At 59.1% G+C, this 17,211-nt stretch overlaps 2 protein-coding genes across 3 annotated transcripts in view; one reads left to right on the top strand and one right to left on the bottom strand.

Moving 5' to 3' along the window:
* IFT140 (intraflagellar transport 140) overlaps nucleotides 1-17,211 on the bottom strand; it is a 62,863-nt gene that overhangs the window by 11,135 nt on the left and 34,517 nt on the right. The window lies entirely within an intron of this gene.
* Nucleotides 229-16,346, top strand: TMEM204 (transmembrane protein 204). The gene is made up of 3 exons (XM_040973593.1): nucleotides 229-1,147; nucleotides 6,459-6,614; nucleotides 15,655-16,346. The coding sequence occupies exons 1-3, from the start codon at nucleotides 868-870 to the stop codon at nucleotides 15,897-15,899; spliced, it is 681 nt and encodes a 226-aa protein (XP_040829527.1). The 5' UTR covers nucleotides 229-867; the 3' UTR covers nucleotides 15,900-16,346.

The raw sequence follows: 17,211 nt of genomic DNA, 5'->3' as shown, positions 1-17,211 counted from the left end.
TGTCGCCACCTCAAGGACACCTCTGTCTAAGGCACTTCTCCAAGTGTAGCTCTGCCACCCACCCCCTCTGCCCCGTGGCTGTCACAGTGAAAGCTCCTGCTGCAGGGGTGGTGGGGGCTTCCCCGCGGAGGACACCTGGTCCCGGCACACGCTCAGGGGCGGCAGGTGAGCATGCTTCCCAGGCCTGGCCTTTGGGACAGGAAGGCAGGGAGGGGCAGCGGGGAGGCAGGCAGAGAGGCCTTCCCATCAGGAAACATTTCCTGTCGCGTCTGCCGCCCAGCCTGCTTGCTGGCCGCGCAGCTGCCTACGCCCTCCAGCTCACCAAAAACAGCCTCAAAAACAACCATTTCCTCTTGCCGAGAGACCGGGGAGACGCGAGCTCCTGCACATGCACACGCGCTTCCCTGTGGCTGCGCTCTGCTTTCCAGGACCTGCCGTTCTTGAGAGTGGTGGGTGGCTCTGGGACCGGGCCCAGGCAGCAGAGAGGCAGCACCCCTCGCCCTGCAGCCCTCCGACGACCCCCACGGTCACTGCAGGAGAGAAGAGGCGCATCCCTGAGCCTTGGCCTCCCGGGAAGACGGCACAACCCCAGCTCTGGATTCTTGCGGGTGCCCGCGTCCCCGCCCCGGGATGGGCTTTGCGGCCACAGGCCTGACCCTGCTCCAAGTGCAGGAGGGAGGCTAAGGCAGAGCTGAGAGGCGGGCTCCCTGGACGCAGCCCATGGGCCATCTGTCTGCCTGGCAGGGGCCCACACGTGTCACCTCCAAGAATGAGCGGTGATGTCCTCTAGCCGCCCCTAGCAGCGTCTCTGTCCCGCGTGGCCGGACTTGGGGCTTTCTCTGCGCTAACGGACATCTCCGGGCGGCCATGGCCATCCACAAACTCGTCGCCACTGCCGTGCTGGTGGCCCTCGTCTCCCTCATCCTCAACAACGCGGCAGCCTTCACCCCCAACTGGGTGTACCAGACGCTGGAGGACGGACGCAAGCGTAGCGTGGGGCTGTGGAAGTCCTGCTGGCTGGTGGACAGGGGCCGCGGAGGGCCGAGCCCTGGGGCCAGAGCCGGGCAGGTGGACACACGGGACTGTGAGGCCCTAGGCTGGGGCTCCGAGTCAGCAGGCTTCCAGGAGGCTCGTGGCACCGTCAAACGTAAGTTGATTTGGAATTTCTGTTGCCTTCTGAGGGGGTGGGGTGTCAGCAGACAGGAGACTGCTGGGGCCGGCAGGCGAGGGCAGTGGGTGCAGACCTGGACTCTGTACACGTCTCTGCTGGAGCGGGGAGCACTGGGGCCCCACGGCCACGGGGCTGCGTGGCAGCCTGGACTATCTGCACCTTCAAGGAATTAGTCATGTGGGCGGTTAAGCTGAAGGTTGGGTAGGGTAACCACAGCCAGACAGATTCTTTCCCTTGCTTGAGAATAAACACTGAGGCCTGAAGACACGTGCGTGAGTCCCGCTTCTGCTGCACAGGGCTCAGGGTCCTCAGGGCTCCCAGAGGGGCCTGGGCAAGGACAGGGGGCCACTGGCCTGCACGGTGGGACCCTGACTTCAGCAGCTCCAGTGCAGGTCTGCATCTGCCAAAGCCAAGTGCCTGGATGGCCCTCAGTCCACTGCCAAGTGCCCCAGGCTCTCCAGGGCAGTGCTGCTCAGGCTCAGGCGCTGGGTCTACACAAGGCTTCCAGAGTGTTCCTGAAATCCTCGAGGAACACTGAGTGCCACCATCAGCTATCCTGTGAACTGCCGTGGGCAGGGGACATTACCCTCATTTCATAGACGAAGAGACTGAGGCTCTGCCAAGGTCCCCAACCAGATCGAGGTGCCCATGTCACACCACACAGCCCAGGCAGGCCAGGCTTCCTCTGCCCTCGGTGGGCGGAGAGCAACAGCTCCTTTCACACAGACCAAAGCCTGTCAATGAGCCCACAATTTTCCACTCACACTTAGGGGTCTGGGGAAACCGGAGCGACATGCTGCACCTGCTTGTGGGATTGCTGTGGGACCAGCGCCAACCGCACTGCCCTACCTCAGGAGGTGTGGCAAGCTGCCACCGGACCCAGGACCCCTAAAGCCAGCTAGGTATCTCTGATAACTGGAGTGCCTTGTCGTGTCTCTCACATTAGACCAGCCATGGACAGGCGGTGCAGCCCACCGACAAGGCTGGTGAGCTGGGGCCAGTAGGACACTGGGGCCCCGTCACTGTGGCCCGGTGCTGCGCCGTCTCGGCTGTCTGCACCTGCGGCTCCCTGTCCCCACACCGTCTGGGAAGCGCACAGGTAACTTCCCCTGCCTGAAGACGGCACTGTCCCCCGGGATCTGGGCAGCAAACATCTGTTCAGGAAATGGCTCCTGATGAGACACTGAGACCCAGCTGCAGAGAGGCACTGGAGGCCAATGGGCAGGCTGGATTGCAGACAGGACTGCTGGTGGGCAAAGCCCCATAGGTCAGCCTCGCCCGAGGGGGGCTGCACATGGCAAGCCCGGGACCTGGGGCCAGGCTCTCCCCCACAAAGCTGTCTGAACCAGCCACACACATGTATTCTCCTCCAGGCAGGCCTGCGGGCTTGCCATCCCATGCAGCCTGATTCGTGGCCATGACCTGCCACCACCCAGCTGTCACCCAACCTATGAATGTGCATAAAGTCTACTCACAAGCTCAGCAGTCAGAACTCACACAGGTCACCAGGCCCACGGGGGCCGCTCGGGGCCACCAGCCGCCAACGCCGAAGCCTCATTCCCTGTAGAACCCTGCTTGTGGACAGAACGCCAGAGGGCTCCGACACCCCGCAGGCCACGAGCAGGAGTCGCCTTTGTGATGACAGGGATGCCTATGGGGATCATTTCCCGATGGTTGGTCTTCCTGGGGCGCCAGGCGTCCAGACCCTGCCAGGGCAGGGATGACTCCCAGGTTCCTCTAGTCCAGGCCTGCCCACCCTGTGCCACTCACACACAGTCTGAGTCGTAGGGGACCTCCCCAGCAGTGGGCTGCGGTGACCGGCCACCTCTAGCCAAAAGCTCTCCTCCTGGCGGGAGCCTGGGGGTCCAGCGGGCCCGAGGCCCACCTCACTCCCTGGCCCTCATTCGCTGTCTCGTTTCTTGTACTTGTTTCGTGCTGCCATGGCTGACATCCTGCCTGGTGGCCTTAGTCCTCTCAAGAGGCAGCACATGGACAGATGAGCAGATAACTGGGTTTTGCAGGAGACAGGCAGAGCCCTGGACTCCTAAGAAGGGGCGATGGGGCTGGAAGTGAAGCCCCGGAGGCAGTCCCACTCAACACAGGGGCTGGACCGTCAGCAGTTGCGCCTGCGCCTGTGGGCACTCCTCATGCTGACCTGCAGGTGCTCTCCGGAGGCCCCTGGGGTCTCACAGAACCTCCACCACGAGGGGTGCAGGGCTGCAGCCAGGGAATGTGGGCACAGGGAAGGGTCGGGGTCACTGCTCTGACAGCAGCCCCAACAGTGCCTCCCGACATCCCTGCCCCTGTTTACTTAGGTTCTGCCTGGCAGCTGTGACCTGGGCTGCTTGGCACCCCGCTCCTGTTCTCCAACGTGTCCCATTCTTTGAGGTCTCCAGTTGGCCACAGAAATGCCTGAAGCAACTGCAGGCAAAACCCAGGGCACGTCACTGCTCAGAAAGGGCCTCCCAAAGGCCTTGCCGGGCACTCGCCCTGGATGCCTTCAGGCAGGCAGGCACTCGGGCTCCCGCACCCGCACTGTTCTGCCAGGTTGGCGGTGCAGACCGCACTGGCGGCCACGAGGGATCCGGCAAATCAGCTTCCTGCCCGTCAGCACTCCACACAGGCTCACTCTCTTCCCTGAGGGAGGAGAGGATCGGGGGCATCAGGCCTGGCCTCAGCAGCCCTCACAGCCACGCATGCGTGTCTGGGACCCCTGAGGCCACGCCAGGGCTGGATGCGTTGAGCCTTTTGGCCCGTACTCTGTCCTCCAGCTCCACACTTATGCTCCAGGGTCACGCCTCCCCAGGGGCCCCTCCATCGCCACGCCAGCCTCACCGCTGTGTTCCTTCAACAGAGGGAAGGCAGTTGGTGAGCTCCCACCTACTCATTCCCTGCCCGAGCTGGGGACACCATCTGGGCCTCCCACTGCGGGGGCAGCAGTCCAGGCACGTGTGTCATCTGCCTCCTCAACGACATGTGAGCAACACGCCGGGCCATAAGCAGAGCAGCGACGACTCGAGCCGGGCACTCCTCTGCAGGAAGCGGGCAGTGTTGCACCCGCTAGGCGAGTGCCTCCCTGGGACGTAGTGGCATGGCTCCCAGTACCTCAAAGATTATGTTTCATGCTGGTTTAATGGCTCTTTTGAAGACTAAAGAACAGAAACTCTGCTGTCTAGTAGCAGTCCCCACCAATGCTGCCTGTTTCATTCTGACAAAACAGAGTAGGAAAGGGGGCTGGTTCCCTGCTCAGAGAGAGAGAGAGAGAGCGCGCACTGCTGGGAGAGAGAGAGAGAGAGAGAGCGCACTGCTGGGGTCCCTGCTGAGAGAGAGAGAGAGAGAGAGAGAGAGAGCGCGCACTGCTGGGGTCCCTGATGAGGCCCAACCCACTCCCTGAGCCTCATTCTCCATCTGTCTTTTGTACTTATTTCACACTGTCATGGCCGACAGGCCCTCCCGCCTGGTGGCCTGAGTCCTCTTGAGGGAGGCAGCACAGGGCCAGTGTGCAAGGGCGGCTCTGACCGACCACTGCCTGGGACTTCAGAGGTGGCAGCGACTGAATGACAGAAGCAGCTCAAGACACGACAGGCAGGGTGGCTGGTCTGACAGCGCAAGCTGGCTGGGTGCTGGTGCCCTGTGACCTGGGGACCCATGGGATGGGTGCTTGTTCCTAGGTCCCTGCTCCCATGCACCCTGAGGAGGCAGCAGGTTGCTCCAGGAGGGCTGGGCTGTTGCTACCACATGGGAGACCGGGTGTAGTTCTGGGCTCTTGGCTTCCACCTGGCTCCACCCTGGCTATTGCAAGCACCTGGGGAGTGGTCCGGTGGATGGGCACTCTCTCCTCTTACTGCCACTTCATGTGACTAAGGTGAGCTGGCCTGCAGGCTTGCAGGTGCCTGCGCTACCCACCCAGCGGCACTGCCAGGCCTGTGCCTAACTGCTTATGTGCTTCCTGTCCGTGGGCAGAGCCCTCCTTGCTGGCTCCGCTTATTCACTCACACCTGCCCAGCAAAGTACCTCTGGCCTCCTCCTCCAGTGGCCACCAAGGAAACAGCACACTGGGCAGCTCCGAGGGACTTCCGGGCTCTTAGAAGATTCTGTTGCTTCTCACTTATTTTTATGTTTCTTTAAAATTTATTAAAATTTTTCATTTTTTTGAAAGGTAGAATGACAACAGTGGAGAGAGAGAGAGAGCATGCGTGAACGAGAGCTAGAGTAAGAGTTCTACTGTCCGATGGTCTACTTCCAAAATACCCACAGCAGCCAGCATTGGCCAGAGCCAGAGGCAGGAGCCTGGAAACTGTATCTGGTCTCTCACAGGGATGGCAGGACCCAAAACTGAGCCTAAGCTGCTGTCCAAGGGTGTGCAGGAGCAGGGAGCTGGCAGGCCCTGACCCAGGCACTGCCGTGTGGGATGTGGCACCCTTGATGCCCACGTTTCTGGTACACATTTTCTGTGGCCAATTCTGAAACTCAGCCACTGACGTCTCTCCAACTTCTGCATGAATTTACATTTCGAGGAGAGTTGCTGTTTGCGACAAGTGATTCCATTTTATGAACTGGTTTCTAAACTTTGCCCAGCCCAGACACAGAACGGATGCCGAGGATGGACGAGGCTGGTGCTTCCTGCGCAGCACTGCTGTCGCAGGCCCGTCTGTCCCCTGTGGGAAGGTGGAGGCTGGGCTCCTGTTTCAGGGCCCAGGCTGGGCTCCACCAGGGGAGTATAAGGCTCCCCTCGGCAGGCAGCCCAGCCCCACCGGGCTCTGTCACCTGTCCTCCGCATCCTCCTGGCTCTTGGTTCCAGGGCGTTGGGTCGTCAATACGGGCTCTGGTCAAAGGCAGAGGGTGGCACTGGGGCAGGAAGGGCCGAGAGTGAGCGGGACAGTCCTCAGGGGCGCTGGCTTCACTAGCCTGGGTGTGGTGTGACTAGCCCAGGTGAGTCCTTCATAGTCTTGTTCTCCTGTGGGAGCAGGGAGGAGCAGTGACACTGACTGGAAGACAGTGCTGGCAAGAGGGATGCTGGGCGGGAGCCAGGACCCCCCCCCAGCCGGGGCCTCTGCACTGCTTCACACTGAGGATGACAGCTGCAGACAGGCCAGGCAGCGTGGACGTGGGCTGTGGCGAGCCGAGCGGCCAGGGCTCCCGCCAGAGACCTCTAGCAGGCTCTGCCCAGACGAGGCTGGACATATGCCCACTGCCTTTCTCAAGGCATTGCAGAGACCAAGAGAGCAAACACAGCTAGCTCCCCACTCGCCACACTGACCCACCTCTCCTCTGCTCCCACCCACAGTGCAGTTCGACATGATGCGAGCCTGCAACCTGGTGGCTACGGCAGCGCTGGCTGCAGGCCAGCTCACATTCATCCTGGGGCTGGCGGGCCTGCCCCTCCTGTCTCCGGAGTCCCAGTGCTGGGAGGAGGCCATGGCTGCTGCTTTCCAACTGGCAAGTAAGTAAGACAGGCAGAGGCCGCCCACACTCCCATCAGACACAAGACCCTGGGCCTTCTGCTGCCACCTGAGATGGCTTGAGGATGAGTCCAGTGCAGGGGCCTGGATACCTCTTGGTCATTTCCAGGGTGAGAGGGAAGAGGGCGGGCAAGTTGTGACAGCTGCCCTGCCGGGACCCTGGGCTGGGCCATCTCTGGTTATTCTCCCCACACCATACACTCATCTGCCCTGTGTTCTCCGAGGATTTGGCTGTGGGAGACCATGAGGTCACAGACAGAAGCTGACTCGGGGGACATGGCAGTCCAGCACAGGAGTGGCCAGCTCCTGGCCAACCCCCTTGCCTTCTCCTCTTAGGGCAGGAGGGCAGCCTTTCCCAGCGGCCAGTGTGCTGTCCCACAGAGGCAGGGCAGGAAGCTGAGGCGAATCACTCTAGGAATAATGGACGTGGGCCCTTATCGTCCATGAGATACGCCATTTCCAGAAATGCAGCTGAAAGGCTGTGCCAGGCGTCCATGTGCTGGAAGGAGCCTGGTGAGGGATGAGAAGCCGGGCTCTGGGGAGTGACAAGAACAGGGCAGCCGTGTGGCCCTGGGCAAGTCCCTGCTTCTTGGTCGGGCCAGGGCTTGGGTGGGAGATGGTGGTGCCTGTCTCCTGAAAGCTCGGTCAATGTTTACAAACTGGAAGTGTGCCATGGCCCGTCACGTCTTAGCACTGCCGTGCGTGTGGGCAGGTCAGCCTGCATGACGGGATGGGGGCACCTGCTGCTTCTGCCTAGAGAACCAAGGTTCAGTCTGCCTCCCTCCTGGGACCTCATGGAGGCACCCCGGCAACATCGCGGGTTCCCTTCTCTGCTGACTCCGGGGCCGCTCTTCCCTGGTCTTACCCAGCACCCATCTGTCCCAAGTGACCTGCCGTCCCTCAAACACAGAAATGGAAGATTTGGAAAATGTGATTGGAAAAGTTAAATAGGTCATTTTAGCATCATCAAAGAAACAAAAGTCACAGCTCTGGAAGCGGACTCAATGCTGAAAACAGCTCCTTCCTGCAAGGCGATGGTGCGGCCCAGCCGCCTATCCAGACCGTCAAAGATGACAGCTCACTTCCTGCACTCAAGCCTTTCTAAAAACGGTGGGTGTGGGAGGCACGGGACCCCTGTGTCTCATGACTACTTTTAGGCTGACCCAGCCTCTGAAAAGGTCAGGCCTGGCCCTCTTCAGCCGGTGGGACAGGTGGAGGCCAGCACAGAGGCAGGCGTGCAGGTGGGCGGAGTGCAGGCTGTGCCCGCTCCCCGCTGCCCCGCCCAGGGTCTGTTGGAGCCCAGAGGAAATGCAGCGGCCTGCTCAGCCTGCTTCATTGACAAACAGAACAGAGAGCCACCGTGCCTTTCTTCTATCGCATGGCTAATTTTAGAGCTGGTTCTTTCCTGTGCCTGGGTCTGTTTTAGACAGCCAGGGGGAGACTGCAGGGCGCCGGGATGTCCTGTCACAGGACGAGGAAACGCCTGCCATTACCTGTTGTGCAAGCGGGCCTTGAGCCCCGTGGCCAGTGAGGTGGGGTGGCTGGCGGGGAGAAGGGACCCAGCGTGGAGGCAGGGAAGTCGGGGGTGAGCGGCCAGCTCCCAGGACGTGGAAGCCACTGGGAGCCAGTGAAAAAAGCAAGAAACAGAAGGGACCCACCCCTCTTACCCTATAGGAGACTGGGCCTTGCTAGCTTGTTCATACCACAGATGTTTCTGGGCACTGGAATCGACCCTGGTGCCAGCTGTGCCTATAGAGGAATACCCTATGTTCCCCAGGCTGTGGTGGCTTTTGAGGGTTGCGGGGACCATGTGACCCACTTGAAGGACATCGGGTCTCTTCACCTCAGAAGCGCCCAGTGCTCAGCGTCTCCGGGAGTGCCCACCACGTACTGTTCCAGTCCCTTGCTTGGTGCTGCCTGCGCAAGCCCAGACGACAGCTCTCTGGTGTTCCCTGACTTCCCCGTGAAGCCCTGGGCCATGCCGGCAAGCGCACAGGAGCACCGACATGGGGAGCGTGCCCTGGGCACTGCCATCTCCTACTCAGGCGTCAAATGGACGCTCCTGGCCAGGACTCTGCCAGGCTCCAGACATCCTGCACCTGCCCAGGCCTTGTCACCTGCCAAGTCTGCGGTGAGACACCGTTTTCCGGCAGCTATCCAGACCTCTGTGCCCGGCAGTGCTGCCCACAGGAGTCCAGCTCAGGGACCAGGTGTGCCCCTCAGCCACTGCCTGCCAGCTGTGCGCGGCGCCTCACCCCAGCACGAGGGCTTTGCAGGCCCTGCTGCGGACAGGGGCCATGCTGCTTTCCTGCTTTTCTTTTTCTCCTTTAAAAACATCCTCTTCCATTCCCATTATCCTTGGAATTCTTACAGCCCATGCTTTGGAAAATGGTAGCATATAGTTCCCCAAGTCCCAAGCAAATGACATCAGGGGCCTCAGAAACGGTGCCATGGGCTGCAGCGACCCATCTCCCTGGGACCCAGGGACACAGGAGTGGAGGTGGCTCACAGACATGGATGGCTTCGTTTCTGAGTGAGCCAATTTTCTGGAAGCGCATGTGTTTCCTTCGGGATGGTCTCCAAAAACAAGGCCTTCACGGAAGTTAACTGCAGGCCGAGCCTGGCGCTATACTCAGAGCTCCATTTCCACCCAGTGGGCGAGCCGGCCCCATCTGCTTTCTAAACACCCACAGTTCAGCCAGCTTAGCCTGGCATTTGACAGCTCACAGTCACCTGAAACTGATGGACAGAGGGCACGGGCTCCAGGCTGCACTGTCACTTGTCCTTCTGACTCGCAGCCCTGCAGGCTTCGGCACAGGGACATTAAGGGTGGAATTCACTATGGGACTGACGGAAAGCTGCTTCTCCTGGCCTGTTTCCCTGGCGCACTCTGGGGGTGCAAAGCTGCACACACACACTCTGAGCTGAAACCGGCTCCGGCCCCTGAAGACGATGATTGTATCGGCCCCACGTGAGGTGGCTGAGCGACGCCTGGAGAACCGGCACCCCACGGACTGGTGAAGGTTGTGGAGTTTCAGACCCGACTTCTCCAGATGCTGTCTTCTAAAACAGACCGGTACTAGCTGGGCTGGCACTGGTGTGCCAGGTAGTGGTCTGCACCTGCCCCGTGCCTCCTAGCTTCTTTCCGATATACCCTCTTCCCATGCGGGGGCTTTGTGCTCCCACGGGAACAACGCTGCTGAAACCTCTGCCTCCTGGGAGAACGTGTCCATCACCACCATCCTGCTGCTCAGATGCTGAAAAACGCTCGGCCCTGAGAGCCTGTGCGAGGCAGTCAGGGCGGGACTGTGGCTCCAGCAACTGGCCTGCTGGTAGGTGGCAGGGGTCAGCCCCAGGGTCCTGCCACTGAGGCCGCCTGTGAATGTGAGTCTGACAGTCATTCCGAAAGGAAGGCCCTGTGACAGCAGCCGCAGCTCCAGGAAGCGGACAGGAAGGAAACGCGAGAGGCAAGGGGCGCTGTGCCGGCGGCGCTGTAATTCGCACGCCCGCGGCCGGCGAGCAGGAAGAGACTGTTTGCTTTGGCAACTGAGCTTCACCAAGATGGAATCGATGCCCTGTGCAGCGGCCTGTGTGCTCAACTCTCCTCCAGGTTTGCTTCCTGAAAAACCGCTCCCCTACGCTGCAGAGCTGGGTCTGGGGATAGACCCTCAGGGTAAGGCAGTGGTAAAATGGAGAACTCCGAGCCCAGGGGAGAAACATGCAGCAAGAGGTTATTGCTGTCAAAACGGTGTCCCTGGCACAGAGCAGCGCTCCTGCTGGCCGCCCACGCCAGGAGGCCACGGCCCTGCACTGCAGGTGCCCTGTTTCCCACGTCTGGAATCTCAGCCCACATCAACAACCATCTGTACACTACTCCACAGCTCTGGGCAGGCTCCATTGGCACCACCTGGCAAGGCGCATGTGGGAGCTTCCTGTGCCCACAAGCGCAGCTTCTGAAAGCTTTCCAAGCTGGAGCAGGGCTGATGCCCAAAGCTGCTTCCCCCAAGACTCCTGACAGGCGGGTGGAGCGGGCCTGCGCACTGCTGCTCTACGGACAGCCCGCCCCTTCCTGCTGGCCCCAGCTCAGCCGCACCTGAGGACAGAGGGCCACACCCTGGGGCGGCTGTGTAGCTTTCCCTCCGGAGCAAACTCTCAGCCTTTCTCCTTTTGTTAGGGATTTATTTAAAGGCACAGAGTTCCTTCCCTTTCTGTAACTCTGCCTTAAGGGAAGGAGGGAGGGAAGTAGAGAGGGGGAGAGAGGAAGGGTGAGCGAGAATCTCCCATACCGTGCCTCACTTCCTGAAGGCTGCAATGACAGGGCGGTCCAGGCCAAAGCCAGGCATCAAAGGCGCACTTCATCTGGGTCCCACCCAGGCCCTCAGCGGGGAGCGGCTGGGACCTCAGCTGGTGCCCATGTAGCACGCCAGCATCACAGGCAGTGGCTTTACCTCTGATGCCACAACCCCCGCTCCTCTCACCTCATGAGGAGCTCTCTCCTCACCTTCCTCACCTGAGGAGAACTCTCAGAAGCCAGCACGTGCCCCTGATCCTGCATCTTTGTCATGGTAAGCTAAAGTAATAAGTGGGATAAAATGACTAAAATAGCTCTCTGTTTTCTTTCTTTTTTTTTTAGTATTTTTTTTTTAAAGATTCATTTATTTTTATTGGAAAGTCAGATATACAGGGGGAAGGAGAGACAGACAGGAAGATCTTCTGTCCGATGATTCACTCCCCAAGTGACTGCAATGGCCAGAGCTGCGCCAATCTGAAGCCAGGAGCCAGGAGCTCCTCCAGGTCTCCCACATGGGCGCAGGGTCCCAAGGCTTTGGGCCGTCCTTGACTGCCTTCCCAGGCCACAAGCAGGGAGCTGGATGGGAAGTGGAGCAGCCGGGATTAGAACCAGCCCCATATGGGATCCCGACGCAATCAAGGCGAGAACTTTTGCTGCTAGGCCACTGTGCCGGGCCCAATAGCTCTCAATTTTAAGAAACATAGGATACTGATCTTAAGCAGCATCTTAAGCAAAGCACTTGGGAGCAAGGTCCACTGCTGCGTGGGGTACACCCGCACCCCGCAGAGTGACTCTGCCTCTACCCAGCTTCCTGTGACACACCCATGGGAGACGGCTTCAGGACCCTTGTGGGCATCTGGGGAGTGAAATAGCAGAGATCTCTATTTCTGCCACTCCGTTTTCCAAATAGATACATGGGTATCTACCACGGCACGCCTCCCCAAGCCCATGGCAAGGGCTCAGCAGACAGGGGCGCCATGCTCTAGGCCGGTGCCCTCCGCCCAGCTTGGGGGCTGCAGCTCCCCTTGCTGAGGCCCACAGCCAGCTCTGCTCCGCTCTGTGTCTTGATAGGGCCACTGCTGAGCTCTCAAGGGCCTTTCCACACATCTGCACTCCCCACCTGGAGTTGCCCCCAGTCTCACTCCCAGGCCCTCCCATAGGCTGAGTGGGGAATCCCATCTTGGTGCCCCAGCGCCTGTATGCCTGTACAGCGTAGTCCTAGGCATGTGAGCGGTGTCTACACAGCTCTGCTGCATGCAAGCAGAGTGGCATCCAGAGGGAACTGAGATGGGAGGGCCCTTGCCAGCCAAAGTCTGCCTGTAAAGCTGACGACCACTCTGTTGAAGAAAGGACTCCATCATGGCCAGTGGGGCCTACTATCCCCAGTAACTGCTGGGAAGCCCAGCCCGCTCCCCAGGGAGTCTCTGGGGCTGCCTGTGAGTCAACCAGGAAGATGGGGGATGCTGCAGGGCCTGAGCACCATGAGGCAAGGCACATGTAAAGGGCACGGCGTGGCCGTGCGCAACAGGTATCTCGGCCCTCAAGGCTGGCCCTGCGAAGGTCTAGATGCCTGCAAGTACATCTGGGGTGGTCATGTCCCTTCAGGAAGTACCTGCTAAGGGGGGGTGTCTAAATTTCACTGTAATCTGCTTTTTCAAGATTCATTTATTTTTATTGGAAAGTCAGATATACAGACAGGAGGAGAGACAGAAAGATCTTCCATCCGATGATTCACTCCCCAAGTGGCCGCAATGGCCAGAGCTGAACTGATCTGAAGCCGGGAACCAGGAACCTCTTCTGGGTCCCCCATGTGGGTGCAGGGTCCCAGAGTTTTGGGCTGTCCTCGAAGGCTTTCCCAGGCCACAAGCAGGGAGCTGGATGGGAAGTGGGGCTGCCGGGATTAGAACCGGGGCCCATTATGGGATTCCGGTGCGTTCAAGAAGACAACTTTAGCTGCTATGCTACAGTGCCAGGCTACACTCCGCTCTTTTCAAGGGCTTTATTGAGATACACACACACAAACTCAGGAGCCAGTGGAGCACATATGTCCTTCTGTGATGTCCCCAGAGGTGGCCACGCTCCCATGCTGGGGGTCACTTCCATGTTCTCTGTGCAGCTCTTCCTCCTCCTCTGCCTTCCCCACCAGCAGCTGGTGGAGCTGAGCCTCCGTGTGAAGCCTCGTGTGTTCCTTGTGCCTTCTTCCTCCAGAGACTGGGGAGTCTCGGAGTCAGCCAGAGGACACAGGCTCACTGGCACGCTGGCCGCCGGCTGCTCATCTGCCAGGGATTGTCACTCGCTGACCTCCACAAGCGGCACCGCATGGAGCTCTCCCCTTCCTAATCTCGGGTGGTGTGGTGGGAGAGCAAGCCCACCTACTTGGAAAGGTCAGGGCCAGCTCTTCCAGTGTCCCCAAGTCTCCAGGGACCTTCCTGTATTGTGTTGGACATCAGAGCCATGAGACAGGTGGACTCAGCTCTGAGATGCTCTGGGGACCATGTGAAGCTGCTTCCTCTGCGTCTTCCATGGTGACAGAGGGCACTGTGGGACTGGCACCACACAATGGTATTTTATTTTTTAAGATATTTTAAAAGGCAGAATGTCAGAGAAGGCAGAAAAAAACCGAGAGAGAGAGAGAGAGAGAGAGAGAGAGAGAGAGAGAGAGAGAAAGCAAAGGAAGGGAGGGATCTATCTTCCACTTGCTGGTTTAGTCCCCAAATGGCTACAACAGGCAGTCGTGGGCCAGGCCTAAAGCCAGGAGCCTAGGACTCCATCTAGGTGTCCTGCCTGTGCGAGAACTGGACCAAGTGCTTGGGCCATCTTCTATGCCTTCTTAGGTGCACTGGCAGGGAGCTGGATCAGAAGTGGAGCAGCCAGGACTTGAACCAGTGCCCATAAGGGATGCTGGCATCATAGCCACTACGATGCTCATCTCATGTAATAGCCTGAACAAATGTGCAAATGCGGAGCGCTGAGTAAAGAGAGAAGAGCTTTAGGCCATGGCAGGGTGTGGGAGCCGGTGCCTCACTGGGACAGCTAGCTGATAAAACTCAGAACAGGGCCTGGTGTGATGGCTGTTACTAAATCCTTGCCTTCCAAGTGCCGGGATCCTATATGGGTGCTAGTTCGTGTCCCAGATGCTCCAGTTTCCATTCAGCTCCTACTTGTGATATGGCAAAGCACCAGAAGATGGACCAAAGCCTTGGGACCCTGCACCAATGTGGGAGACCCAGAGGGGGCTCCTGGCTTTGGACTGGTTCAGCTCCAGCCACTGTGGCACTTGGGGAGTGAACCAGCAGATGGAAGCTCTTTCTGTCTCTCCTCTCTGTAAATTTCTCTTCCCAATAAAATAAATAAAACTTTAATACAAAACAAAACAAAAACCCAGTTGCTGCCAGACATAAAAGTTCCTTCCCATACACCTGGTTTCCAGTCCAGCCTGGCCTGCTGGCAACCCTGACTGCTCAGCCTCTGCCCCCAGGCTGGCTCTCCTGGCCCCTGCAGAGAGTGGGTCTCACACCTCAATGGCCTGAGCAGCACCCACCCACTCACAGGCCCTCCAGCCTCAGAGAATCACACACCGCACAGGGGCTGTCAGCAGGGGCGAAGTCAGCGTCCAACATCTCCACACGCTGGAATTCCCTAGAGGGGATCGCCAACGAGCACGAAGGCTCCAGGAGCTTCTCACACGGAGAATTAGAAAGGATTAGCATAGAGGCCAGCTGCCATCATTGTTAGGACACGATGGACCAAGATGCACTCGTGGTCAGAGGGGATGCCTTGTCTGCAGAACAACCACAGCTCTGCCGCTCTGGGGCCACACTTCCCTAGGAAAGTGGAGACCACCAGTGGGCAAGGATGGAACAGTGTGAACATAAGTGTGGTGTCCACTCCATGTGCCTGCCAGGAGAGAGACAGGATCGGGGCTCAGGCTGGCCAGAGCCTGTGGAGGGACATGCAGGGTCTGGGAGGCACTCCCAAGTTCCACCTGTACCTGCTTGCTGCAGTCTAGAATGGGAGGGCAGGTCACCTGGAGCACTGGCTACTGGGAACATGTGCAGTGGCCTCAATCTCAGCATGGCCTAGGTCTGCCGGGTGTGTGGACACCCCCTCTCCTGCTCCCAGCTGCCTTCAGGCCTGCCTCCTCAGCCACATCACAGAGCTCTGTTCACCTGTGACATGTCCAGGGCATGGAAACCCAATCTCCCTACTGCAACAACAGGTCAAATCAAGACAAAACTGCGAGAGGGCAGGCCTGCGGGAGCGCCCACTGCCCACTGCGAACATGCTTTGTGGGTTGCACTACTCCCCTTGCCTCAGCTGCTTGGGACCCAAACTCTAAAAAGAAGAGAAGAGTCCAGGATGGGGGAGAGACGACCCAGATTTAGAGCTCCCATCAAAAAAGATGCCAGATACCCAGAGACCCAGGCAAGGTCTGCAGCCCCTACTCGCTCCCCTCCCCCACCCTCCAGCTCCTGGCACCTTCAGTCTCGAAAGCAGATCACTGTTTTCTTGGAAAGCAAAGCCAAAGCTACAAGCAAAAGTCAGATGAACACAAACACGAATCAAGTCAGACAAAACCTGGGCTGTCTCTAAGCCGACTGCTGTCTACACACAGGCTTAGCACCAGTGCAGCCGCACGTTGGGAGGGTGGGGGCCGCCGCTTGGGTGGGCTGCAGCCAGAGCTCCCACCTCCCCTCTGCTGCTACTGAACAACTTTGTTTTGTCTGCAGGTTTTGTCCTTGTCATCGGACTGGTGACCTTCTACAGAATTGGCCCGTACACCAACCTGGCCTGGTCTTGCTACCTGAACATTGGTGCCTGCCTTCTGGCCACCCTGGCAGCTGCCATGCTCATCTGGAACATTCTGCACCGGAGAGAGGACTGCATGGCACCCCGGGTCATCGTCATCAGCCGCTCCCTCACAGCGCGGTTCCGGCGAGGGCTGGACAACGATTACGTGGAGTCCCCATGCTGAGGCCGGCGCCTGCGCAGCGCCAGTGCGTGTGGGCCGCTGAGCGACACATGCACATTCACTAGGCTATGCAAGAGTATCCTGCACGTCCCTGTCCGCTACGGGCGCCAACCACTTCCGACATAACCTTCCTCAGCGGCGCAACTCGGCTTCCCAGCCACGCACATTCGGGGGGTGAGCCTGGAAACAGGCAGGCAGAGGGCAGTGTGGCCGTCCTGCTCTCTCCCTCGGCTTGGGGTTAACTTACTCTGCGTTGGCCCAGAGCACCCTGGTCACATTCCCTTAGGTAAGGCACACCAGCAGCAAGGTTCTCTTCAAGTGTCCACGGTATCCCGCAGGGAATCAGGATTTACGGCCGGTGATGGTCTCAGGACAGAACTGTGTTAGTACTGTACGTTATCTTCCTGACTATTTTTCTAACTTAAAATAAATGCAAGTATCTTAACATCCTCCAACGTGTGCTCCATTAACCTCCAGGGCCGCAGGGGGGAGGCGTTTGCTCCCTGTGATCCCGTGACGGACACGCAGGGGAGGCCAGCTGAGCTTTCACGCTGCGGTGGGGCACTCACCCTCGTCCTGCTTCCCAAGGTGCCCGTGCCTGTTGGCCTCTGAATACCACAGACACTGTGGCACTGCCCAAGTAACAAGTCCCTTAAGACACAGGTGTCGGGCCCGGCGCGGTGGCACAGTGGTTAAAGGTCCTCGCCTTGCACGCCCGGGATCCTATATGGGCGCCGGTTCTATCCCGGCAGCCCCGCTTCCCTTCCAGCTCCCTGCCTGTGGCCCGGGAAAGCAGTCGAGGACGGCCCAAAGCTTTGGGACCCTGCACCCGTGTGGGAGACCTGGAAGAGTCTCCTGGCTTCGGATCGGCATAGTGTTCGTCGTTGGGCTCACTTGGGGAGTGAATCATCGGACGGAAGATCTTCCTCTCTGTCTCTCCTCTCTGTATATCCACCTTTCCAATAAAAAAAAATAATAAAAATAATCTTTAAAAAAAAGACACAGGTGTCAACGGGTGGGCCCTGCGGTGCAGAGGGTCACCTGCTGCCTAGGCACCCAGGATGCCAAGGGAGTCCTGCCTGCCCTGATTGGGACCCACCTCCTGCTCACGTGCCTGGAGGGCAGAGGACAGCTCAAGGGCCCCTGTACTTACTGCAGGGACCAGGGGGGCTTCCTGCTTCCTGTCTGCAGCTGGACCCAGCTCTGGGGGCTGTGGACACTTTGGGAATAAAGGAGAAGCTGGAAGGTCTCTGAGCTCTGCAGGGGCCAGTGCTGTGGCGCAGCATCCCTGTGGGCACAGGTTTGAGTCCCGGCT

Source organism: Ochotona curzoniae, unplaced genomic scaffold (genome assembly GCF_017591425.1).
Source record: "Ochotona curzoniae isolate NIBS_2020 unplaced genomic scaffold, NIBS_Ocur_1.0 contig_2321, whole genome shotgun sequence".
In the NCBI taxonomy this organism is placed as follows: domain Eukaryota; kingdom Metazoa; phylum Chordata; class Mammalia; order Lagomorpha; family Ochotonidae; genus Ochotona; species Ochotona curzoniae.
The sequence above is the reverse complement of the archived record's forward strand: the minus strand, read 5'-3'. Positions and strand labels throughout refer to the sequence as shown.

Bases quoted from the DNA above. Each gene is read 5' to 3' on its own strand.
- TMEM204 (XM_040973593.1), top strand. From the start codon at position 868: ATGGCCATCCACAAACTCGTCGCCACTGCCGTGCTGGTGGCCCTCGTC. The intron at 1,148-6,458 runs GTAAGTTGATTT...TCCCACCCACAG, and splicing joins GGCTCGTGGCACCGTCAAAC to TGCAGTTCGACATGATGCGA. The intron at 6,615-15,654 runs GTAAGTAAGACA...TTTTGTCTGCAG, and splicing joins TGCTGCTTTCCAACTGGCAA to GTTTTGTCCTTGTCATCGGA.